The 25,035-nt window shown below is 37.0% G+C and overlaps 2 protein-coding genes across 21 annotated transcripts in view; one reads left to right on the forward strand and one right to left on the reverse strand.

Moving 5' to 3' along the window:
* LRRC53 (leucine rich repeat containing 53) overlaps window positions 1-19,780 on the forward strand; it is a 42,937-nt gene extending 23,157 nt beyond the window's left edge. Inside the window, exons 2-5 of the mRNA XM_045368827.3 lie at window positions 6,023-6,136; window positions 8,440-9,255; window positions 13,600-14,115; window positions 17,141-19,780. Of these exons, the coding sequence (XP_045224762.1) occupies window positions 6,049-6,136; window positions 8,440-9,255; window positions 13,600-14,115; window positions 17,141-19,467 (3,747 nt within the window). The 5' untranslated portion in view covers window positions 6,023-6,048 and the 3' untranslated portion in view covers window positions 19,468-19,780. The remainder of the gene's footprint in view (window positions 1-6,022; window positions 6,137-8,439; window positions 9,256-13,599; window positions 14,116-17,140) is intronic.
* Window positions 1-25,035, reverse strand: part of TNNI3K (TNNI3 interacting kinase) — a 301,864-nt gene that overhangs the window by 55,560 nt on the left and 221,269 nt on the right. For 11 of the 20 annotated variants that reach the window (XR_006691546.3, XR_001484720.3, XM_074003752.1 and 8 more), the window contains 2 exons: window positions 24,729-24,838; window positions 82-141 (listed from right to left, as the gene is read on the reverse strand). Coding sequence is in view for 18 of the 20 variants with exons in the window: in XM_074003752.1 (XP_073859853.1) it covers window positions 82-141; window positions 24,729-24,838 (170 nt within the window). In the remaining 2 variants the exon portion in view is untranslated. Of the gene's footprint in view, window positions 1-81; window positions 142-12,548; window positions 13,899-19,815; window positions 20,224-23,360; window positions 23,655-24,728; window positions 24,839-25,035 lie in introns of those variants that run through there. The other 9 variants (XM_074003791.1, XM_074003780.1, XM_074003775.1 and 6 more) reach the window with 4 other exon arrangements.

Raw genomic sequence — 25,035 nt, forward strand, 5'->3', positions numbered from 1 at the left:
TACCATCTCACCTACATTCCCTGACAGCCTTGGATATTCAGGGCTTTTTTATGGACATATTTCAGAAGCTAAAGTTTTTACCTCAATGTTGCAGAGGCACTCTTCTAACTTCGTGACAACTTCAGAAAACTCGGGTCTTCCCTGTAAATAGAAAAAAGAACTTTTTTTTTCCCTTAAGAATAAAAGGAAGGAGACTCTCTTTGGATTTTAAAGTTGGGTATTAGCATTTGTAAAGAATGAGATTAACAATAAAGTATATTTTTATTTAAAATACACTTTTATTGAAGTGTTAATTGAATGTTCATTTGCTGTTCATGGAGGGATGTTGAGTCTCCCTCTGATAAGAGTTTTAAGTCAGAATTTGCAACTACATTCAGATAATGAAATAGTGGAAAAGCTTTAATTAGCTTTGCATGTTTTTAAATGGCAGGTTTCCTCTTCAAAATGAAAGAATAATAGTGAATACCAAAAACTATTAACTATCTCAGTGCCTTGTAATATACTGCACACTATGTATAAAAAGAACTGCTAAAGTAGATTTATAATGAACTTCACTTTTGAAAAGATCATCTCAGATTCAAAACTAAGATGATGATAGAAACCTCAGGACTATGCCTTACTTTAGGGTTTAAGATTAGCTTTTTATCTTCAGACAGTGCCATTAAAGATATTGCCCATTATTAACCTCTGTGTCAGATGAGTTTGGTTAAAAAAAGTTTATTCCAAATATATTTCAAGCTTTGTTCCAGTTGCAAGAGATAAAAATATTTATTGGAAAAATTCTTGGAATTTTAGAAAATGTTGACCTCTTTTGAGAAAATTATTTGTCTTCTTTCGTCAGATCCTAAAACCATACATCCTATCATTTCTCCCTTTATGAAACTTTCACTGCCAGGAGTGGGAGAGCCCAATTTAACATTCAGGAGTAGTAACCAACTAATTTAGATTCTTAGTAGAACAATTTCTCCCTTACTATCTAGCCTACCCCTGAGAACATTGCTTCCCTTATAAGCTGTTTCCTCTCACATACTCCTTGTATCTCTAGGTTGGTGGGGGCAGTGGGAGCAGTGGGAGCAGTGGGAGCAGTAGGGTGAACAAAATCCTGTGTCTTCCTTGCTGTCACTGCTACTTCCAAATGGTTTCTCTTCTAAACACCACCAGCTTGTCAGGCTACATGACCAGCTTGTCAGGCTATACCACCAGAGTCTAGCTACACCCCCTCATTCTTTGGGGATTTAAAAAACTGGCTGGCTTCATATTCTCTATCACTACTCTTTGTACTTTTATTATCCATGCAAATGATCATTAAAATAGCCTGACCTCTGGGTTCCTTTGCCTACTCTTCTCCAATGAGCTTGTCCTCCAAACTCCTTTAGTCACTCAGCCCCTTAGTTATACCCTAGACCCTGTCATGACCAATGCCTGCACCCCTCCATGCTCTTTAACCTCTCAATCTTTATCAGACAACTCTCTGAGCTGTCTCCTTTCTTTCTAGCTCACTTTTTCTAGAAACCCGACTCCAACAATCTTGGATCACACTGGTAATTGGAAGCCATTTTACCACTTAAAACAAAACAAAACAAAACAAGAGCTTTATATTACGAGCATTTCCAAATATGTCCTAAAGTAGATACCCTTCTATCTACCTACCTACCCATCTGTCGATCTTTTTCCTTACTTGTTGTTTTGCTCATTTCATCATCTTTTCACTGTCACTCACTTTCCCTTTACCTATCTTACATTTCATCAACATTTATCATTAGATTCACTTCCAACTATCACTCCCTTGCACACATCCTCAACTCTCTGGCTTCATCTTGCATTTTGTACACTACTGAAAGAATCCTAACCTTTATTGAATCAATTCTGCCTGTCTCATTTCAAAATCTTGACCCTCTAACCTCCCATAGACTGTCAGTACTGCTCAGAGAGCCTATTACATATTTCTAGCCCATTAACTCTCTCATTCTCCAGATGACTATTTTGTACCTTCTCTCTCCTCAAACCTCTAGCTCCCACTACTACATTGACCTACTCGCCTATGACCTACATAATTTGCCCTCACTTTTTTTTCTATGGATGAACTTCGCCTAATTCTGAGGCCAACTCCTTCACTTGTGTGCTCCAGCAATAATTCTCTCATCTGGTTTTTTTTTTTTTTTTTGCATCATTCATGTTCCTTCTTTATTGTTTAATCTCCACCAGCATACAGACATACTATACATTCTCCTATCTTAAAAGCAAACAGCAAAATAAAACCCTTAACCTCTCTTCTTCAAGCTACTGTTTCATTGCTGTTTACCTTTACAGCAAAAATGTTCTAGAGTTATCTAAATTTGTGGTCCTAATTCCCCTTCTTCCATTTGCAATCCATCCTAATCAAGCTTTCTCCTACAACACTGCTGAAACTGCCCTTGCCAAGGTTACAAAGATCTCCTCGTTGCTAAATTCAATGGTTACATCTCAGTGGTCATCTCACTTGGCATAGCATTGAATACAAGCAACAATTCCTTTGTCCCTGAAACACGTTTTTCAATTGGCTTTGAGGACACCATTTTCTTATTTTTTTTCTGTGCTCATTGGCTTCTTCTTAGCCTCCCTTTTTGGTTTCATCTCTCTTTCCTATCTTTAAGCTTTTCATCACCCCAAGACTCAGTCTTTGAGTCTCTTTACTCTTTAGAATTAATTTGTTGAGGAGCTAATTCAGCCTCATGCCTTTTAAAAAACAACTCCCAGCTGGCCGGTTAGCTCAGTTGGTTAGAGCGTGGTGCTGATAAAAAACAACTCCCAGATTTCTATCTCTAGCCCAGTACTTTCTCCTGAACTCTAAACTCATACATGCAATTAATTATATCTATAGCTTTTCCCATTTCAGTAAATGGAAACTCCATCCTTCTACTTGCAGAGGCAACAACAACAACAAAAAGTGATGATCTTTGACTACTCTCTTTATCATTCTTGCCTCTAATATACCAGCAAATTATATTGATCTTACCAGTCAGAATCTGAATGATCAAGTAACTTATATTAGATCAACCCTCCTACAGAAAACAACTAGAAACTCTGGACAAAATGTAAACGACAGCTACCTGAAGGCACTGGAAAGTTAATAAAAGCAAGTAGATCCTGGAGGAGAGTAAGTCACTTAGAAGAAAGGAACTAGTATGTTTCCCACCTCTCTCTCTCTCTCTCTCTCTCTCTCTCTCTCTCTCTCTCTCGCATTTAGCCTGAGGGTAGACCACTTCTGCATTTTAGGAAACAGTTAAAATTCTGATGGTTTGCTTGTTTGAAGGACCAGAGGACAGAATTCAGGGCAACTGGAGTGTATTATTTATTGTTTTGTAACAAATTACCATAAACCTAGTGATTTAAAACAATGTTCATTTATTATCTGTTTCCATCGGTAAGGAGTACAGTATAGATTAGCCGGGTTCTTTGCTCAGAGATTCACTAGGCTGAAATCAGGGAGTCAGCAGGAACTGTGATTCTCATCTGAGGCTCAAGGCCTCTTTTAAGCTCACCGGTTGTTGGCAGAACTCATTTCTTTGTGGTTGTATGACACATGTCTGTTTTCTTGCCATCTGTTGCCCAGAAATGACTCTCAAATTCTAGAGGATACCTACAGCTGCTTGCCACATAGGCAGTTCACAACATGGCTGTTTGCTTTTTTCCTGACTGGCAAGGGCACATGCTTGACTTCCTACTCTGTGACCAGCTGTAAAACGTATTCTGCTTTTGAAGGGCTCACCCAATTAGGTCAGACCCACTTGGGATAATCTTCCTCTGGTTATATGATGAAACATAATCATGGGAGTAATATCTCATCATATTCACAGGTTCTGCCCACACTGAAGGGGAGGGTATTCTACATGGCATGTACACCAGGGGAAAGGAATCTTACAGGCCATCTTAGAATCCTGCTTATTACAAATAGGCAGTAGAAAATGAGAGGGGATCCTGGTAAAAGCCCTGGAATCTATGTGTAAATTATACCTAAATCTCTGGTTGGCCCCTGAACCACACATGCATGAGGCACACTAACCAGTCAGGTAGGGCTAAAATAAATGAACTGAGATTAGATCTGCTGCCCCATGCAGGGCATTGTTCTTACTGTTTTCTCAGACTGGAATTATCTAATGCTTATTCTCTGCCCATGGAAATTCACTGCACTCTGCAAAGCCCAACTCACAAGCTACATCCTTCTTAAAGCATCCACATTATTCCACAACATAATTATTCACTTGCGTCTAGATTTACTTCATTTCTCCTTGTGTTATAGATAAGTATTTACATGTCTATCACTAGCTAGAAAGTGCTTTGATGCAATGGTTTATTTACTCTTAGACACCTAGCACATTCCATCAGAGAGGTTAAATGAGCTCAAATTTGTTAAATTAAATTGCATCATTATGATTAAAAAAATCATCTGGAATATGCTTATCTCTCTCATCCTGGTCTACACCACATCATCTCTTGCTTATATTACTACAATTGTCTCCTATTTTTGCTACTTCTGTTCTTTGCTTATCTAATAGTATGTTCCCAACCCAGTAGTTAAAATGATCATTTAAAAATGTACATCGGACCAAGTAATGCCACTCACTATAGCCTCCAATTATTTCCCATGTTATCTGGGTTAAAATCCTACATCTTTGCGTTCATCTCTAAGGTATACAACAACCTGCTCCTATGATTCTGTGCCCTATTCTTCCTCTTACACACTCCACTCTGGCCACACCAACTTCCTCATGCCCTCAGGACTTTGCATTGGGTTCTCTCCACCCTGACACACTAATGCCTTCACCTTCTCCAGCTTATTGTTCAAATGTTGTTTTATCAGAGAGATTTTCCTTGTTCGCCGTATTTAGAGCCCTCAAGCCAATGTGATCTTCTCCTTTTCTTGTTTTATTTATTCTATAGCACTTATCACCACATGACTGAATACATATTTTATATTATTTGTTTATTATTTATGTCCTTTTATAGGAAGTACACTTCCCAAAGGCAGGGTCTTGTCAGCCCCTGCTCTATGCCCAGTACTCTGAGAGTGCCTAGCATGCAGAAGGTGATCTACAAATGCTTGTTGAATAAATAATAGAATTAATCATTTTATGTCTTTTTCAACATTTCATTTTGTTCTCAAACTATCTTATAGGTAGAGGGTTTTATTATAATTTGCTCCTTTTTTTTTTTTAATCAACCAGTGAAGGCATTATAAATGAATTGTCTTTTTTGAACATAAAATTCAAGTGATGTTAAATATTTCTCTGGAGAGTTGAAAAAGCTTAAAAATAATGGTAAAATTTAACATTTAGTAAACACTTAGAGTACCCATTTAACTCTTATAACACTCTGTACTGTAGGAATTTATTATTATTTCTATTTTATGCAAAAAACAAAAAGATACATTTTTTTCTAAGATAATATAGTCACTAAAAACAGAGCTGAATTCAAAGCTAAGTAGAGCTTGTGAGTTTAATCTTGACTTCATACTCACTCCCTAGGTGTGGCATTTAAATCTATAAGGAGTAAGAATTTAGTTATACTCATGTAAAACTCAGTGCCTGAGATGAGCTTTGCATACTAGAAGAAACACTGGATTGAAAGTTAAGACTTGGTTAAAAAACTACCAGCTATGTGATTTACGATGGTTTACTAACAATCCTGAGCTGTTTCTTTAGTCTCTAATTGGGCTGCAGAATTAAGAGAACTAAGTAAGATAATGTTTGGTGAAAGCACTACAAACTATATATTGTTTTGCAAAGTAACTTAATTTTTTCAAAATACTAATAAATATGCCGTGGATGTGAGCTCTCTGAATTTATAGTCAAATGCTTTAACATTTTGGTTTAAATTCTATGCAAATTAAGGAATGTAGTTGTTTACCTGGCATCTTAAGAGAACACCAAGATGCTTATTGAACAGCAGAAATTACCAAAATGCCTCATGAGCTGTATGTACTAAAATAATGCATAGTAAATGCCAACATTATGATATACATTGCCGTCTACTTTCCTTTCAGGTGGATGGCTGGTACTCTTCGCCATCATGTTGCAGTTGGTGGCAGCTTGCCCTGAGTCATGTGTGGTGTGCACCAAAGATGTAACCCTCTGTCACCAGCTAACCTATATAGTAGGTAATAAAACTAATAACTCTACAAAGCAGTGCTCAGTGTACCTGGAAAATTGGTTGCCGTACCTTTCATTGTACTGACTGTTCTCTGGGCTCAGCTTAAAAGAGGTAACCCTTTAATGAGTAAGCTTCAAACAATGACTAAAGAGACTGGTAATATTTTGTTTTCCTGTTCCTGATGGTCTCAATCAAAACTATTTAAAGACCTTCAGAAGTAATTGAGATATTTTGCTATTGCAAAAGAATATCACCATTTTATCCAGCTACACACTTAACAAATATATCACTTTAATTATATTTTTGTACATACTTTGTGCAGATTTGAACCCTACCACCAGCTGGAAGAAATATAAATGAATCAGAAACCTGAACTGCAATCGTGCAGCATTAGTAAGATTAAGTGATGTACCAGTGAAACAGATTATTATCAAAGTGCGTCTCATTTTGAAAGTCTGGTCTTTTTTTATTGGTGGTAAATGAGCTGTAGAAATGCTAACAAGATACACTGCCTGTATTCATTACATATTGCTTGCTTAAGTCAACAATTTAATAAGACACCTTATTAACAAATTTGAGGAGAATGTGATTTACATCCTGATATCCAAGAAGAGATAAACAAGCTATAAGCTCTGCCAATGGAAAATTTCCATAAACAAGCTTGAGTTACGACAGAGTGGAAGAGGATAATTTCTTCCATTTCTAAAATTCCATGACTCTGATAATTAGGAAGTAGATGTTGTCACCATCCTTGACAGGAGAGAGAAGGTTTCAAGGATAGTTGACGTGTATATTGTTTCTAATCAGTATTGAAAATGCTTTAACACTAAACTCTCCCCATCTAAAATGGATTTCTTGACTTCACTACATTTATTTTTCCTGATCAGAGATAGTTGATGTCTGTAAGAAACAAATATTTCTCATCTACATTGTTGCACCTCTATATCATTCATCCTTCTCATTTACAGAACACCACATTTGTGAAGTTAGATTTCATAATTACAGAGAACAAAATGGATGAATTGGTAGTTGGGTTTCTTTTCTAGACCTAGACAAGAAGTAATTGATAGAAATAATAGCCTGCTCATTCAGTGTCAGCAAATCCCTAAAGGACTGAGAACCCATGAAAACAAACCTCCTTCATCCCGTATCAAAAACAATGACGAGAGGAACAAAATGCCGAACTGGCCAGAATGAATAGCATTCAAATAATCAATCATAAATGCTGAAAAAATTACCAGGATTTAAGCTTGCTTGTGCTGCAGGGATGAGAACAATTCTTTCAAAAGAAGGCACTCTGAGAATCTTTTGTCTTTTACATATTTTTTAATCTCTTTGTTTCTGCGATGCAGTCTGAATTTCCTAAGGGATTTGTGATTTGCTTCCCTGTGGTTGACTGTTCTAATATCACCTGCAGACCTCCCAGTGACAATGGACTCCTCTATCCTTATGACACTGTCATTTGCAGTCAAAACAATTTTAGCATGGTAAAGATGTGTTACAATAACTCCTGATTATAATACATCTTTATTGAGTTAAAATGCTTTGATTTCTAATGACAGAGCAGTGATAGCTCTGAGGTGATTATGGTGAAGGGATTTAACAGTTGGAAGCCCTGAGTACCACCTGTCATCACATGATGGACTTCATTGGAGGGAACAGATATTAGACAGGACGCCAAGATGGCCCAGACTATAATGAGAACCCCACTGACAGACACTTGGGTTGTCTGGAGTGAATATATATCCTTACCAAGTTGCCAACTTTTAGCCTGGGGCTAAAAAGCAGAAACCAGTGCTCCTTCTCACTCTCCCCACCCCAACATGCACCTTTATGTTTGGGAGAAAAGATGATTGACTTCACAGCATAAATATAAATTGCTATAGAACACTGACTAGGGGGATCAGACACAGGCTCAGCTCTTAGTTGACTCTGTACTGGATCTGCAGGGCTAGATCAGGCCGGTACACAGCCTTGGAGGGAGGGCCTGAAAAGACACCTTCAAAATAACATCCATGAAGATAATCTGAAACAATGAATTAACTTTGACATCTAAAGTAACAGATGGGTTTATGTTTCTCAAACAAACATGTCACAGTAGCAAAGAATATAAAAATCCATCATTTTGATATATAGCCAGCTTCCCCTTAAATTTAGAAATCAGAAAATCATTTTCATGTTGTGTACTGTTTACTGTTTTTACCCAGGTGATAAGATTGCTTAGAGGATATTGATTCTCTGCTCTCCACCATACCCCCGCCCTCCCACTCATGTGTATCCTGCATCTAGTCTGTGCTTTTTTGCCCACAGCAGCCCCTATGACCACGAGGGTTTTAATCATCACTGATGGATATCTGTCCTCTATTGAGAGCACCAACCTGTCTCTCTTGTTTAATCTTGCCCTGCTCTCTCTGAGCAGAAATGGTATCGAGGATGTTCAGGAAGATGCCCTAGATGGCCTTACGATGTTGCGGACTTTGTTGCTGGAGCACAACCAAATATCCAGCTCTTCGCTCACTGATCACACCTTCAGCAAGCTTCACAGCCTGCAGGTGCTGGTGCTGAGCAATAATGCTCTCCGCACCCTACGAGGGTCTTGGTTCCGAAACACAAGGGGCCTGACCCGGCTCCAGCTGGATGGGAATCAGATCACTAATCTCACAGACAGTTCTTTTGGAGGCACGAATCTCCACAGTCTCAGGCATCTGGATTTATCCAACAATTTTATTTCCTACATTGGGAAAGATGCCTTCCGGCCCCTGCCTCAACTACAGGAAGTGGACCTTTCGCGAAATAGGTTAGCCCACATGCCGGATGTTTTTACTCCACTGAAGCAGTTAATCCATCTGAGCTTAGATAAGAACCAGTGGAGCTGCACTTGTGATCTCCATCCCCTTGCTCGGTTTTTAAGAAACTACATTAAGTCTTCTGCTCACACGCTCAGGAATGCCAAGGACCTAAATTGTCAGCCATCTACCGCAGCTGTGGCAGCTGCACAGAGTGTGCTGAGGCTGTCTGAGACCAACTGTGATCCCAAAGCTCCCAACTTCACTCTGGTTCTAAAGGACAGAAGTCCCCTCCTCCCAGGACAAGATGTGGCCCTGCTGACTGTCCTTGGCTTTGCAGGTATGCCGGGGAGAAGTGTGCCCTCCTCTTTTCTCTTCACTTGTCCATATTTTTGCAGCATGCTAAGTGATGCTTATCTCAGACACTTGGGGAAATTTGCCAAGCTCATGGAAAGGAGAGGTTGCCAGTAGATGGGGGAGGATATTAGCTGATTTAGCACAAGTTGCAAGAATTTCCTGTTTCAAGGAAGCTGTCTAAAATAGAGGAAAGGGCCCTGGACCAGAATTCAAGAGCTCCAGTCCTGGTATAACTAGCACTGTGATCTTGAACAGGTTAACTTGCTATTTAGACTTTAATTTCCTTGTGTGTAATACAAGAATAACATTTACATTTCATCAACCATCCTTTCACCAAAGAGTACTGGTGCATTTGTTATGACACTAGGTGATAGATATTTAAAAACTGATGGGACATAGACTCTTTCCGCAAGGCACTTACATTTGTGTGCTTCTCCATGGCACATAGTAAGAGTCAGCGGACTTTCACAGATGCACAAAAGGATGCTACTATGGCAATCACATATATCTCAGTCTGCAGTGTTTATATGGCACAGTAGTTAAATAAATGAGCTGTGTAGTTGGATTACCTAGGTTTGAATTCTGGCTCTGCTATTGGCTGTGTGACTTTGAACACATTATCTAACTTCTCTGTGCCTTGGTTTTCCTCCTGTTGGGGGGATTTGAATTCTTCTAAAATTTCTATTTGTCCAACTCTATGTAAACTTTGCCCATACTTCCCCAGACCAACTAAGGGGAGGATAATATGCAATTCTTTATATATTTTTTGTAATTTAAAATTTATTAAACTATGCGTCAGCTATCATTGCATCTCACTGGATGAATAACATAAAATGGCACTTAGTGTCATTAGTTGAAGACCAAAGATGCATGAGATTTCTTAAGTTATCTAGCTCAATCTGTGTGTTTTCCCCTATGCTCTCAGTGCATGGTGAAATCCTCTGCACCTGTGGGTAACCATGGTGATGAGGGGGCAGGGAGAGAAAGAGAGAGAGACCAGAGACAAACAAATGGCATCCAAGACTGACGTATTTTAAATATGTGCTATAAGTCATTATTCTATAACAGTTATCTAGTGAATTGATTGATTGTATTTTTACCTCCTGACAATTACACTTTTAATCAGGATAGATGGAGACCAGCATCAGGTATAGACAATGGAACTACCATCAGCAGTAATCAAATTCACTCGGAAGGAAATTCAAATGTTAGGAAGATAAATTCTTTTAAAAACCATGTAACTATGTCAGTAATCGTATGTACTAAGAAGTAATTTGCCATAAAAGACATAAGTGATGGGGCAGCAGACAGGTTTCCCTTAAATGTGCTTCTTAGAACACTAGCACTGGTGGATAATTAATAGATATTCCAATAAAAACACACAGATGCACATATAGGCAATAGATGGTGGGGTTCAAATAGGTTTAAAAGGTACTAAGTTAAGCAAAGTGAAACAGGTGTACTCACTGCAGCACTTCTCGTAACCTTTCATTTTCTAATGAGCACTATACATTTCTAAGAGGAAGGTGTGATATGGAGCATTTCTTGAACTTATTTGGCCATGATCCCTTTTTTTCATAGAGGATTTCATTGAATTTGTGTTCTAGAGGACATCGTTTTGGAAATATTATAATAGAGCAATTTTTAATATCTTCTAGTTACCTTTTATACCTGTTTTCAGAAATATATATTCAGAAATATATTTAGCTACATTAACGGTTCTTTTTTTGTATTGAGACGAATACAAATTCTAGGAGATTCCAAAGGTTTTGTCAAAGTGAGAGGGAGCTTAATATACGTGAATAAATTCTGATAAATTATAAATATGATTACATATATGTTAGGTTTTGGTGTGTGAAATTATCATGCTAATATATCTTTCATCAAATAATTGTTAAATTATAGTGCTTTGAGAAGAGATTCTTCTTTAAAAAGACTCTGATTTTTAATGTTAATTTGCTCCATTAAGATTCCACTCTTTCTGAAGTACACATGGGGCGAGTTATCTATACTTCTAGATTGTAGGAAAAACACTTAGAACTATAATTTTGCCTATGAGTCCATTTTCTTCTTCAGCTATATCTAAGTCATAAAAATTCAAAGGAATATAAATAGCTATATTCAGTAAATTTAAAACTAATAAATGGTTATTTGGCATCAAACACTAATATCTTGACACGTATGCTATGAACTGGTAGATAAAAAGTTTTTATGAAGCTGTAACGTGTTTCTAATGTTTCAATAAGAACTTATCATTAATTTTCCCTTTTTCTCTTGCCAACTCAGAAAGATTGTTAGAATACTTTTTAAAAATAGAAACAATGCCCATGGCAAAGAAAATTCAAACAGCTTCTTAATAGCACGTTTCGCCTGCCTACAAGCTTCATTTGCTGCTTTTGCTTTCTACGCTAATGGAAAGTGACCATACCTGACTGGTAATGGGATACAGATATATACCTAGCATCAACAGCAGGGGAGTGAGTGAGTCCCTGCCATTCAGACACAATTAGAGGAGAAACTGTATCCTATAATCAGATTATGTTTACTCTCATTTCAATGGCTGATTCTTGTCTTCAAGAACACTTAGCCCTTTTGTTCCTTCATTATTTGGCCCACTAACTGCACCAGTCATATAAAATATCATCCTAATGATTGATTTTTGGATTTTTTTTCCTGATAGGTGAGTCTTTCAGGAACCAATAGAGCAATGCAAAACCTAAACAATGGTAGCTCAGTAATCATAATCATAATCATAAATCGCAATGAACGCTCATTGAACTCTACTATATCAAAGCACTGTGTTAAACATGTCACATATATTATTCAATCCCTGGATAGTATCAGTTATCCTTATTTGTGAAAGGAGAAAAAATAATTGTTAGAGGAATTAGAAAATACCAAGAAAAGTGTCAGAACATAGCTTTGAATCTTGAGTTTTCTTACCCATATAAGTTAAGGAGTGGTGCCAGTTTTTAATTTTTTAGTATGTTCTTTAACATGTTAAATCCAAAATCATTGCTTGGGATAATTCAAACTCTAGAATCTGTCAATGAAAGGATTATTATTTACATAATTTTGCTACAGCTTTTAAAAATGTACCTTAGATTGCTTCAATATGTTAAGAGCACTTTCCGAGAGTGTATTGTTGGCAAATGAATTAAAATAGATTTAAGAGCTCAAGATATGGTAAACTATACAATGGTTTGAGGGTTTTACCAGAAACTGCTATTCTCTGTGTTCTTCATGTTTAACACACACACACAAAAGAAACAATCATGACCTGATACCTTCTCTTTTTATTTAAGTTTAAAAAATATGTTTTCATTAATATAGTCTCCAGGGGATAAAATTGGGCATAGCGTAGCCAGTCAGACAATCTGGAATGTTGTCTTCATTTCCAGAAAAGGGCACCGTCCTCAGGCAATGTGGGTTTAGGACACAGATCTCTTTACTCAATCTGTACTGACACCATGTCTTCCTAATCACATTTTGAGGATTTATAAGATTAGATTACCAGTGATTTCATTATCAGAATTCATAAACAGAATCCCTTCTGTTGATTTAAGAATATATAATAAATATTTCTGCCTCCTTTGCCTCAGAGTTGTGGACACTGGGGATAGAATGTTGAACAGGACTAAAAGGATGTGTTGCCTCACAGTGCTTAATTGTAGCAGAGGAGGACAGTCTGTGAACAAGCAAATGAATGAATAAACACAATAATACACTTATAAGTGTGAAGAAACAAGGGAAATCACTGTGATAGATAATAAGGGTATGACTCAGGGACATTGGTTTGAACATTTAGGTGGTTGAGGATGCCATTTGTCAAGATAGGAAAAAGTGAAATAGAAACAGATTAGAGTCAGCATCTGGGCTCGAGAAACACTGGATCTTGCAATTTTATTCAGAGGAAAAACTACATAGAACATGAAATGACAGTACCAGGCAGTCTTAGATGAGATGTCATTGATTCTATTATGAGAGTTCGTAAAAGGAGGTGCCATAGACAGAAAAAATGTTACTGCAGGGACTGTTTTATCTTAAATGAATTTCAGTTCATGAAACAGTCCTTTTTCCTACCAAAGAGATTCCAGATGGTGTTGTTTCTTATAATCTTTAATATGTATAAAGATCCAAATTGGAAAGCAGAACATTGTCAATGGTAGCCTCTGTCTGAACTGATATTTTCCAAATGGTGAAGGACTTCCTACCCATTCTGATATCTTTCAAGCCATTAACCTTTATGTTTGTGGTTTTTACATTTGATGATTTATATGTTTCTTCCCAAGATGTTATCTTTTAATGGTCTCTCTATTTGTCATAGGAGCTGTTGGTCTCACTTGCCTAGGTTTAGTTGTATTTAACTGGAAACTCCAACAAGGCAAAGCAAATGAACACACATCAGAAAACCTTTGTTGCAGAACCTTCAACGAACCCCTGTGTGCTCATGGGGCAAGAAATTACCACACTAAGGGATACTGTAACTGCCACTTAACTCAGGAAAACGAGATAAAGGTCATGTCCATTGTGGGGTCCAGAAAGGAAATGCCACTTTTACAGGAAAATAGTCATCAAGCAACATCGGCCTCTGAGTCCACAACCCTTGACGGATCATTTAGAAACCTGAAAAAGAAAGACCATGGGGTAGGCAGCACTTTATTTTGCCAGGATGGTAGATTGCTGCATTCAAGGTGTTCACAGTCTCCTGGAAATACGACAGCTTTTAATGAAGCAGGCTTACTTACAACATATAATTCAAGGAAAGTTCAAAAGCTAAGGAATCTTGAGTCTGGAGAAGTCCTGCCTCAAACTCTGCCACACCATATAATAAGAACAGAAGGTGAGTTTGTCTTGTTTTAGAAAATCCCACTCCGTTTAATGCTTTTTGAAGGAGGGAGCCTCCCTTCTTTAATTTCCTCAATAGGAAATGCTATAAAAATCACTGTAGCACTAGTCTATTCCTTTTCTAAAAATATTGTGTGTGTGTGTGTGTGTGCGTGCGCGCATGTGTGTATGTGTGTGTGTTTAGGCTGAGATGGAGATGAAGTGTTCTTACTTTTAGGAGCTGAGATTGCATCTCCTGACTGCTAAAAGTAAATTTTGAGGCCCAACACCTAACAATGTTAAAAAAAGTAGCCTTTTAAATAGCAAGAGTGCTGTTAAGATCTATGAGATGGCTAATATCAGCTTTTATTCCAACATCCTTCGAGCTCTAATGCCAATTCTGCAGTAAGCAACCTTCCCAGAGCATGACATGTTAGAAGAATGGGCCCTCTAATGCTAGTGATTCATTTCAGGAATGATGTCAAGAAACATACTTTGCTTGCTGAGCTGTCAGGGATGATAACTTCCCAGTCCAGGCAAAGTCAGGACTTAATTCATCGTCCCATGCTGGGAGCCAAGTGAATCTGGCCGTGACATCTACCCACTGTACATGGGCGATGTCAATATTTAGGTGGAGGCAATGAATTAAATGTCTTCCTTTTTCTTCCTGAATAGTAAGGCTATGCATTCAGGCTCAGCAGTGAAAATGTTGACAGCTGCTCTGTAAAGAGGTTCCTGTCATTTATTTGAATTGGTTTACAACAAGCAGAGCTTTCTCTAAGAATATGAATGACAGAGGTGCTGTATCAAGAAATTCTTACCACAGGGGTCTGGCCCTAAGGATGCATTTTGGGGTGACTGGACAAGAATAAAGCCATATGTTATTTCACATATGTTATAAGGTAGGATGTGAGTTTATTCCATTGCATTCCCACACTCCAGTTCTTACCAGCGTCTGGGGGTTGATGATTTCACACAAGACAGGGATGGCTGAGGAAAGCAGCATACGCCATAGAAACTGGGTCAGATTGACTTTATTTTACAAAGAAATAAGCACTTACCCTTTCACTAGAATCATACCTTAGGCAGATGCTCCATTTCATCTTTTAACTTTGTCCAATGCCTGAACTTCTCTGTGAGAAACTCTTATAACTGAAGGGGTATGGTCTCTTAACCATTTAAAACCCAGTATGTTGTTTTCACACTGAGAACACTGGTTTGTCAGATTAGCATGAACATTTGTAAGAAATACCTGAAATGCTGCTCCATGCCAGGCATTGTACCAGAACTAGAGAGGGTAGGTATATGAGGAGAAAACAGCCAAAAAATTGCCACTCTGATTATGCCTTCTGACTTAGAAAAAGAATAATGGACTTTCCAGGGTAGAGGGGACTTTAGATCTAGACTAATAGTTCTTAATGTTTATCTCTGAGTCACAGAACTCTCTGAGACTCTGACAAAGGCTACAGATTCTTTCCCCGGCATAATTTGTATACTTACATAAAGCTCCCATCTAGTCCAACCTTCTAATACACAGAGAGCAAGTAGCTTCTCCAAGGTCACCTAGAATGTTGACGGCAGATCTTAGATTGCAATTAGATGCTAGTCTGGGACTTAGTTCACCTCTTGGGGAAAAGTGGAGATGGAGTGTCCCCACCCTTAGGAGTTGAGAGTACATCTCCTGTCTACTAAAAGTTAATTTTGAGGCCTAACACCTAACAATGTTAAAAACGAAAAAGAAAAAAAGCCTTTTAAATAGCAATAGTGCTGTTAAGATGTTTTGCAGTTAAGATGTTTTGCAGTTAAGATTTCCTTTTTTATCATGGAATAAAAAACTACTTCCTCTGGATGAAAAAATTTCATGAAACAATAGAAAGTATCTAATAAATAATTTTAAATTTTAGATGCATTGTAGTTAATAGGGTCGTTTAATGTCAGATAGACTTGGGGAAGTCATTGCCCAAGCATGGGGACTAGGGGAAAGCATTCAATTTCTTTAAAGCTCATTCCTTCATCTGCAAAAGTTATAAGACAGTAGGATATGTCCAATGGATCATGTCTCTTGTGAATATTAAAAGAGATGATGAATGTACAATATGAGCACAATGCCTAGCTCATAGCATGTGCTCTATTAATGGTATTACTATTATTTTTGTCATTAATATTATTTAACGTGTAAAAGGAGATTATAGGCAGACATTAAGGAGAAGCCAGTACAAGTTTCCTTCTTCTATATGTGCCTATAGGGCTGTAGAGATGTCTATCTCGGAACAGTAAAAGGAAGCTTCCTTTTTGAACAGTTCATCATGTACTGTTTTCTTTCAGTGAATGAAAGATTGTAACATTAAGAGGAATTTGCAGGCAGACATTTAAAAGAAACTAGCAGAATAAGTTATAAGATTAATAAGATTAAATATTATATTAATCTGTACCATTTTAAAAGTCCCAGGCAAAGACTGCTGCCACACAAACCGGGCTATATTTCAAAATAACTATTTATTTAACAAATATTTAATGAACATTTTATTAAGTTATGGGAAATAAAACAGATATGATCTCTGCTTTCATTGAGTCAATAGTATTGCAAGTATTTCCCTTTCGTTGTTCAGGTTATTATCTGAAACCTGAATCTTACTCAATATTGCACCCATATTTTGCCCAATATTTAAGTTGCAAATGGGAAATAAATTCAGGAAAAAATTACCATAGCCACTTAAAAAGGATTTAGATATTATTCACATTTAAAGCTAACCTAACCAACAACTAAAGATATATGACCATAAATAACATTTCTATTTCCAACTCCACAACTTTTAAGTCAGCATCACAACTGACTGCAGTGTGACCATAAAGAGTGTCATTCAAAACATATGGAACTGACAAATGTCCTTTGAAGGTTTGGTTAAAAATTAGGAAATATTCAAGAATTGCAATTATCAGAGAAGTCAGTTTTATACTTCTCACAAGCTTTCTAAGTATCTGGTTGGTTGGGGTAATAAAACTCTGCTAAGTGCTAAATTCTTGCATTTATTGTTCCACAGATATCAGCAGTGACACATTTAGAAGAAGATATGCAATACCCACTTCAGCCTTGGCAGGAGAAAGTCTTGAGAAGCATTTAACAAATGAATCATGGCAGCCTCCAATAGAAAAAGAAGACAATGGCTTACAACCTCATAGGCAGAGACATTTTATTACAAGCTCATCATCCAAGCCTTGTGAGCCTGAGGAACGCTATGTACAAAAGATTGTACGAAAACATAGATCAAAATATGATGATCCTTGCGGACTGTTAAAACAGAGCAGACCTAGACATTTTCAGCCAAACAATTCTCTTATCTGTAAATATGTGCCCTGTGATCAATTTGAAGATTACATGAAAGAAAAGCCAAATCGTAGACAACACTCAAAGCCTGAGAAAGAGCAAATCCAAATTAACAGCGCAATAGAAAAATTTCTTACGAGTGAGGACAACATAGATTTATCAGGATTATCAACAAAAATCAAGAAAGCATATTCCCCAAAGAGGGTTAGTGTCCATGATCCTGATTTAGTAGAAATAAATAGGTCAATGATGTCACCCAAAACATCAACCCCTTGGAAACGACAGAAAAATCAAAGTAACCAGCTGACTAAGTTGGGTGTCAAAAACTGTAGCAACCCTGGGGAGAGAAACAAAGGAGAAAAATGGTTTACTAATTCACAGGTTCTGAGAAGGAAGAGAACCCTTCAGCCTGACCTCAAAGGGAAAATTAAAGGACGAAACTTAAAGATAAAATTAAATTTACATCCTTTTAGAAAAGTCAGAGTCCATCCAGAAAAATCCTTGTCAGGTCTCCCAAAGCAATGCAAGCAAGTATTGTTGCCTCCTAAGAAATTATCCAAAACTTCTGAGACAAAAGCCAAAATAAATACTGTGTCTTCTGCAGATTTTCTTCAACAGTCAGAGAGTAGCAACTATGTTAGACTCACTTCAAAGCGGCTGCCTCTGAAACATGCCTCAAAGCAGACCCCATATTACCAACGAAACACTAAACGTGCCCCGCTGCTCAGTGCTAACAACTTGTCTGTAGTCAACCAGAGCTCTATAGAAAGCAACTGTTATTCAGCTGGCCACATTCCTGATGGAAACACATCAAAATTGCCTCAGCCTACACCTACTGATGCTGAGCACAGGCACTCACATTCTCAATTCTCAACTGAACAAATGGAAGGTGCAACTCAGCTTGAATCAAAAGTGCTTAGTTATTTACCAACTACTTGGGAAAATACAGGAAGTGATGTTTTACCATTCCAGCATTCCACGGGGGCTACTGACCAACGGACAACGGAGTCCACTGAGCACATGGGACAGAATGTATCAAACACCAGCGAGCTAAATCAGTTTTCTTTGTCCCCGAGGAATCAAACACAACTTTTAGATGCTCACAAGACTGACAGCTACAACAAGGAATACACTTTAGATCAAAATGAAGCCTTACAACACAGAGAGGAAAATTCAACTCATACACAACTTGGAGATAAAGAAAAAACATTAATGACAAAACCCCAAATACCACATCAAATTGTGGAAAATTGTATTATGGATAAGGAAGAAAATGATGTAGAAAAAAAACTTTCAAAAACAGATACTTGTGATTCCTCTCTCATTCCCCAAACACGATCCAAGAACAACCTATCATTTATGAAGACAAATTCAATTCCATACCAAAATAGAATAGAACTTCCCAAGGATATCAGTACTTCTCCTGTTAGTAGTCAAGCCATTTGGCACCTAACCAATAGTAGCGAAAAAGGAATTGACAGCACAAATGCATTGCCCAGAAATGACGGCACTGAAGCACTAGAGATAAAAATAGTAGGGAAAGAAGAGAAAAATATGCTTGATGAAAGCAAGACAGATTCTAGTATGTTAATTCAGATCACACAAATGACCTTAAAAGGCACCACAAAAGAAAGGCAGCAAACTTGGGAAAATGGAACAAGTGTAAAACATGTATTATATGATGCAAGCTCTGCCGAGGAGACCATTACAGCTAAAGATTTAACTATCGCAAGTTCCCATGAAACCCAAAATAGAATACTTTGCAGTGAAGTAGATCCTGAAATTAACAGTAATATGCATAATTTTAGAGAATTTCAAAATATTCAACCAGATAAAGATAGTGCATACAAAGAAGGCGCAATGACAGTGGAGACACATGAAGCACTTTCCTTCTTACCAGGGTTAAAAGACAGTTTTGAGGCAGAAAATGAAGTGTTTTTAGTTCCTAGAAGAATAAATGAAGCTGAAAGCTCTGCTCCAAAACCTGCACTGTATCCACCATCTGCTGAATATGCTACTACATCACCTTTAGAAGCAGAATAAAGTGAAGAAAATAACTCAAATAGTAATTATTTTCTACTTTAGCTTTCTTCAAGAGGACACACAAACACCCCTTAGCCTTTGCATGCATTACAAATGCATCATTTTGGAGGATAACGATGTCCTCAGTAGCTCTTTGTTATCAATAAAATAAAACCACAGAGTTGAATATATGACAAAAATCAAAGATAGAGTCATAGGATATGTCTGACACAATTAACTGAGTATGCTTCTCTAAGGAATGAAAAACCAAGTAAGAAAAGTTTGGCCAAGTCTTGCAAAAGCAAGCAAACATTGAAAAAGCAAAAAAACAAAAGCCTCAAAAAAATGAAAGACTACATAAGAAGAGTATTTGAGCAGATTTACATTTGATGTTTATTTTATGTAAATTATTCTACACATCTCAATTAGTGGTATTACAATATTGCTTTCTACATGGATAATTATATATTCATATTTGCGTTTGATCCATTTTCCTAATTATAGTATGAAAATAAAAATTCAGCTTTGTTAACTGTAGTCTAACTGATATGCATATTGGCATATTTCATACATTTGCAATTGTCCTGTTGACAATTATCTTAGATTTAAGTAGAAGTCTTTAAAACCTGTTATTTCTCTAAGAGAAAAAAGTTAAGGATTTCCAGGGATAGTTGGCTGTTTCCATAAAAATCTGCAAAATCCAATAAATCCACTAGGTGGAGATCTCAGCTTCAATCATTTTAGAAGAACAGGGCTTGAAGATCAACACAATGGATCCTGAACAAAAGGAATTTTAATGAGCTTTATTGCCAATTGTTATTAATTTAAGATTTTGAAAACTAAATAACCTATTAGTACATAGCTTTCAAGGTTTGATCTCTTGGGTTTCGCATGCTGCTATTGTTTGGAGTGAGAACTCCTCCTTGTACACTGGAATTAAATGTGAATATAAATATTACATTTAAAAATAGTAGCAGAACAAACATGTCTCATTCAAAGCCATGCTTATTTGAAAAATATATATAGGGATTCAAATAATTTAATTTTTGAGACCACTGTAAAAAATATTTAAAGCATACCTTCACGATTTAGAATATTATCATATTTTACATTTTTTAGTAGGGGAACAAAAAGGTTAAAAGGGAAACAAACTTCCTTTTCTCGTATCTGTATACCTGTCTAGGTCTATACATCTTTATATCTACATTTGGTATAATAATAATAATAAATAAGCTTTGTAAACCTTATAAGATTATTAGAACAATATAAATATAGCCCACATACCTCACCTCTTTTGTTTCCCTTCCTATTCAGAATTGCTAGGAAATGACTTAAGTTGTTTATTTTGAAAGTTCCTAAACTTCTTACCTCTCTTCGTCTTTTCTCACCAATATTCAAGACTTTATTGCTTTTAATCCTAATTCCTCTGGTATTTTTGTTCATTATCTCTGCTTGAGCTTAACTCCTATGCCACCTATCTGCCTTGCCTGATCCCACTTTATTTTTAAAGCACCTTTAAGGTGAGAGAAGTATCTATGCCAACTTCTTGCATGATAAGTTTATTCCACCCTAATTGACGGCTTCTTCATCTTTGTAGACCAGGTCACTTTTTTTTTCTTGGTAGCTATCTTTCCTTTTCCTTTTTCCTTTTTTTCTACTTTAAAGCACTGTCACCTTACTGCAGCACCTTTAGCTTTGTTCTCTCTCCTCTCGCTGCCAACAATATCCCTGATATCTAGAGGCCTAATGAGTACTCTTGGTCACTAGCTGACTCTCAGGAGGCAGCAGTGCTAGTTCTCCTGGTCTCTTTTCTCTCTTCCATTTCTGAAATTCAGTCTTTTATCTCTTTATGATGTTTCCTTTGAAATCGTTCTCAGGTTTACCCTTGCCCTTGAATCTCCATGGTAACCATTGTAGTCTGTGTGTTGTAATCAACTGGATTACTCAAACAGCAATCCAGCTGGCTGCTCCAACTTCATTGTCTTTTGCTTGAGTTTCAACCCATCAGTTCTCTGTCTTTGTTGGGCACAAATCACCTGGGGTGCTTGTTAAAATGTGGCGTTTCAGGCTCAATGTCAGAGATTTTCATTCAGTAAACTTAGGATAGGGCCCCAGAATCTTTGTTTCAACAAACATTCTAAGGTAATCTGTAACCCACAGTTCGCAGCCACATATTAAGAAACAATGCTCAGCTATTCCAGTGAGCATTAGAAGATAATTCGGCGCTTGCCTTACTATAGGAACTACATACAATTTTTTAAGTAAGTAAATAAATCCTTTGTATCAAACTCAGATGAACTTTCTAAAAAATTACTTTTATCTTGTCACTGCTTTAGAGATAAAAATACAATTGCCAAAATTCCACGTCCAAATTTCCTGTTCTAGTTTCCAAAATCTGTCACTATCTAATATCAGGCTTTTTTTTCTTCTTCTTCTTCTTCTTCTTCTTTTTTTCTTTTTTTTACCTCTTACTGTTTTCCAACCTTCTCCCATCTTCAATAGACTGGTCTTCTTACTCTCCTCAATGTTCTAGTTTATGAATTTTGACTAAGAAGACACCCTGGAGAAAATACTGTGCTTCAAATTCAAGGAATGAGGTAAAGACAGATATACCAGAAAAAATGAGAAGCAAAGTTGATAACCTAGAAAGTAATGACCAGGATAGCATGATGTTAGTGTCCTCCATCTAAAGATGAACTTGTTTCAAATAATGCCTGATACAGAGATTTAACCTCTCCATGACTACAATGTTGCAACTACTACTAGTCTTTCCCTTGTATCTGTTCTCCCAGTGAATTTTCACATGTTCTAGTTGCTTAAACTGTTCTTTCTCACCAAGCTGTCTTCTTTCAGAAAACTCCTGTTTATGATTTCAGCTCAAGTGTTACTCTTTTTGGGAAGCCTTCACTAACCTACATTCTGACTTTGTCCCCCAACTTGCTTGTAGTATTCTTTTAGTATACATTCTCACAGAGTTTTGTCTTTCTTAACCTTGGCAGGTAACTATGGAATCATTAATGTGTTTATTCAATCAATCTCCATATAACTACCAGGTCTTAAACTCCATTTCAGTTAAGAGTTTCCATCTCTATTGAATCCCTTGCCCCTATCCCTAGGAGGTATACAGGAGGAACCCAACAAATAATTGTTGAAGGAAATAATGAAAAATAGCCGATTGTTTCCTTTTCTTTGCCACTCAGCTTGCTGACATGGTAAAGACCTTACTTGGCAATTAAGGAAGACTCAAATGTGTCACATACAGAAGCAGCTCAACTTCACAATACTGAGGTGGTTGCCAAAGCCAAGTCAGGCTCAACTTACTGGCAGACCCACATATCGCAAGTCAGTTGAAGATTTTGCTTTCCTAATATGGTTTTTCTCTATCTTCCCCTCTGCATCTCATCAGCAGAACAAAGACTCTGTGCTGATAGCAATACAACTTTTCTACTAAGCAATCGATTTTTGTCTTTTTTTTTTTTTTTTTTTTTTTTAACAGAATCCTTCTTTGGCCATGTTCCAATTTCTGTTTCTCATTTCCCAACCTTTTGCTTAAGACATCCGTTCTATTAAAAAAAAAAATGCTTTTAGGACCTGCCAATGACTTACCTTTATCTTGAAATTAGAAATTCCACACGCCTGTTATCTATAATTATGAAGAGGCACTTCATCAAAGCAAAAGGGATTCCCTTGATTGTTATTTGATGGTAAACTTTGTCATAGCTCACATCCCACAGAGAGAAGGAAATTCTAGAATAGGTGCTTGACATACTTTTTCTGAGAAAATATGCCTGAAGTTCATAATGAAATACAAGAAAAGGTTTTCCTAAACTATTTTATGTGATGTAATTTTCAAGAAGACATTTTCTGGACATCAAAATTCAGATGCAGGGATTGAAGGCACTGATAGGCAATAGTGGTATTCATTCATTTACTCAGCAAACATTCTTGAGCATCTAACTTTAGATGTTAGTGTTATAGCAGTGAACAAAATAAAAGAAAACAAAAAGCCCCTGCTTTCATGGAGCTAACATTTTGGTAGTGATGGAAGATTCTAAACAAATAAACATGTAACATATCAGGTTGAATGGCCAGGATAAGAGGTTATCTTCTGAGATACTCAATGCATCCCAAAACGATCTTCATTTTTTCTTCTTAAGAGTTTCTGTGTACACAGATGAGACTGGGTAATGACTTGGTCTGGATTTTGCCTTTAGGAAAAGAATGGAAAACTTGTTTTCTCTTTTCAAATATCTGGACTGGGGCTTATTCTATTTCTCCTAAGTGATTTCCTGAAATAATAACAGCCTCACTTTATCTATTCTCTTGTTGAAGAGAGATAAAGTGCCTAGGAAGGATCAGAAACAAAGTTATATTTTAAGAGGACAATAACTAGGATGGCTTAGGATGGAAAGATAAGAACCATTAGGTCTTTATGTATGAGGTCCTCCAGTGTGAAGAATGCAAACTAATATTCTCCACTCTGAGCAATGGAATTAATGGATTGATATCAAAACACAAGGATTTTAAAAGACAAAATATACTGGCAGAAAGATTACTAGAGACTGGACTGGACTGTGTTACTAGGAAAGAAGTTGTACAATCTCCTCTGTGAATCTCTGAGAACAAAGCAGGCATAACCTGTCTGCACACTTAAGAATCCTTTCTTGTAGGCGGATTGTCTGGAATTTCATTCTGTGATAACATTCCCTCACTATTCTTTTAGACCTATGACCATATTTAAAAATTTATTTTAGTGTTTACATATCCCTTCCGTAACATTGATCACTCCATTTGAATTCTAAGTCTATGCTGTTAACCACATCATGATACTATCACTCAGAAAGTTAGAGAGGGATTAGGACCCAGGTCTTCTGCCTCCCACAGTGCTCCTGAAGACCACCTATTCTGAGGCCTGCCTCATGTTTAAAAGCCAACACAAATCCATCCTGTGCCAAATTTCTTGCTTTGGAAAATGACTAAGTGTGGCTCACGCATAGTTAATAAAAATTGCAGCTGAGATGAGACTGTGAGTCATCTGTCATACCCTGGTCTCTCTTTTACTAATCAGTTGTGAGAAACGTTTCAAAATCAGAAAGCAGCAGCTAAGAAATATGAGATACTCAGACTTCTTGAGGCAATTAGAGACTAAAGAGCAGAAGGCAAATCAGTCTTCCCGCCTTGACAGTCTTAAAATACACACTGAAAGTAGACTTTGGAGTTATACTATTTGTGACAGATTTTGACCATAACACATTTTCTAAGAGGAAATAAAAATTACTCACTTCAGGACATGCGTTCCACCCTCGTATCAGCAGAGATGATACAGGCTTGGGAATGGAATAGCCAATGGGAGGTCTGATGTGGTGGTAAGCCATGTCTGCTGCCGCAGCCGCTGCAAACCAAATGGTCATTTCAGTTTTGAAATTCACATATTTATTTCAAGAAACAAATGAAGAGACACACACACACACAAAAAAGGCATTAAAAATCAATCTGAGCAATATCAGCAGAGATTCAAAGAGACTTCTAGGCCTTTTTCCCCCCAATGGTATAAATAAGTGATGGATAATTTGATACTATAAATTTATC

Source organism: Macaca fascicularis, chromosome 1, assembly GCF_037993035.2.
Source record: "Macaca fascicularis isolate 582-1 chromosome 1, T2T-MFA8v1.1".
In the NCBI taxonomy this organism is placed as follows: Eukaryota; Metazoa; Chordata; class Mammalia; order Primates; family Cercopithecidae; genus Macaca; species Macaca fascicularis.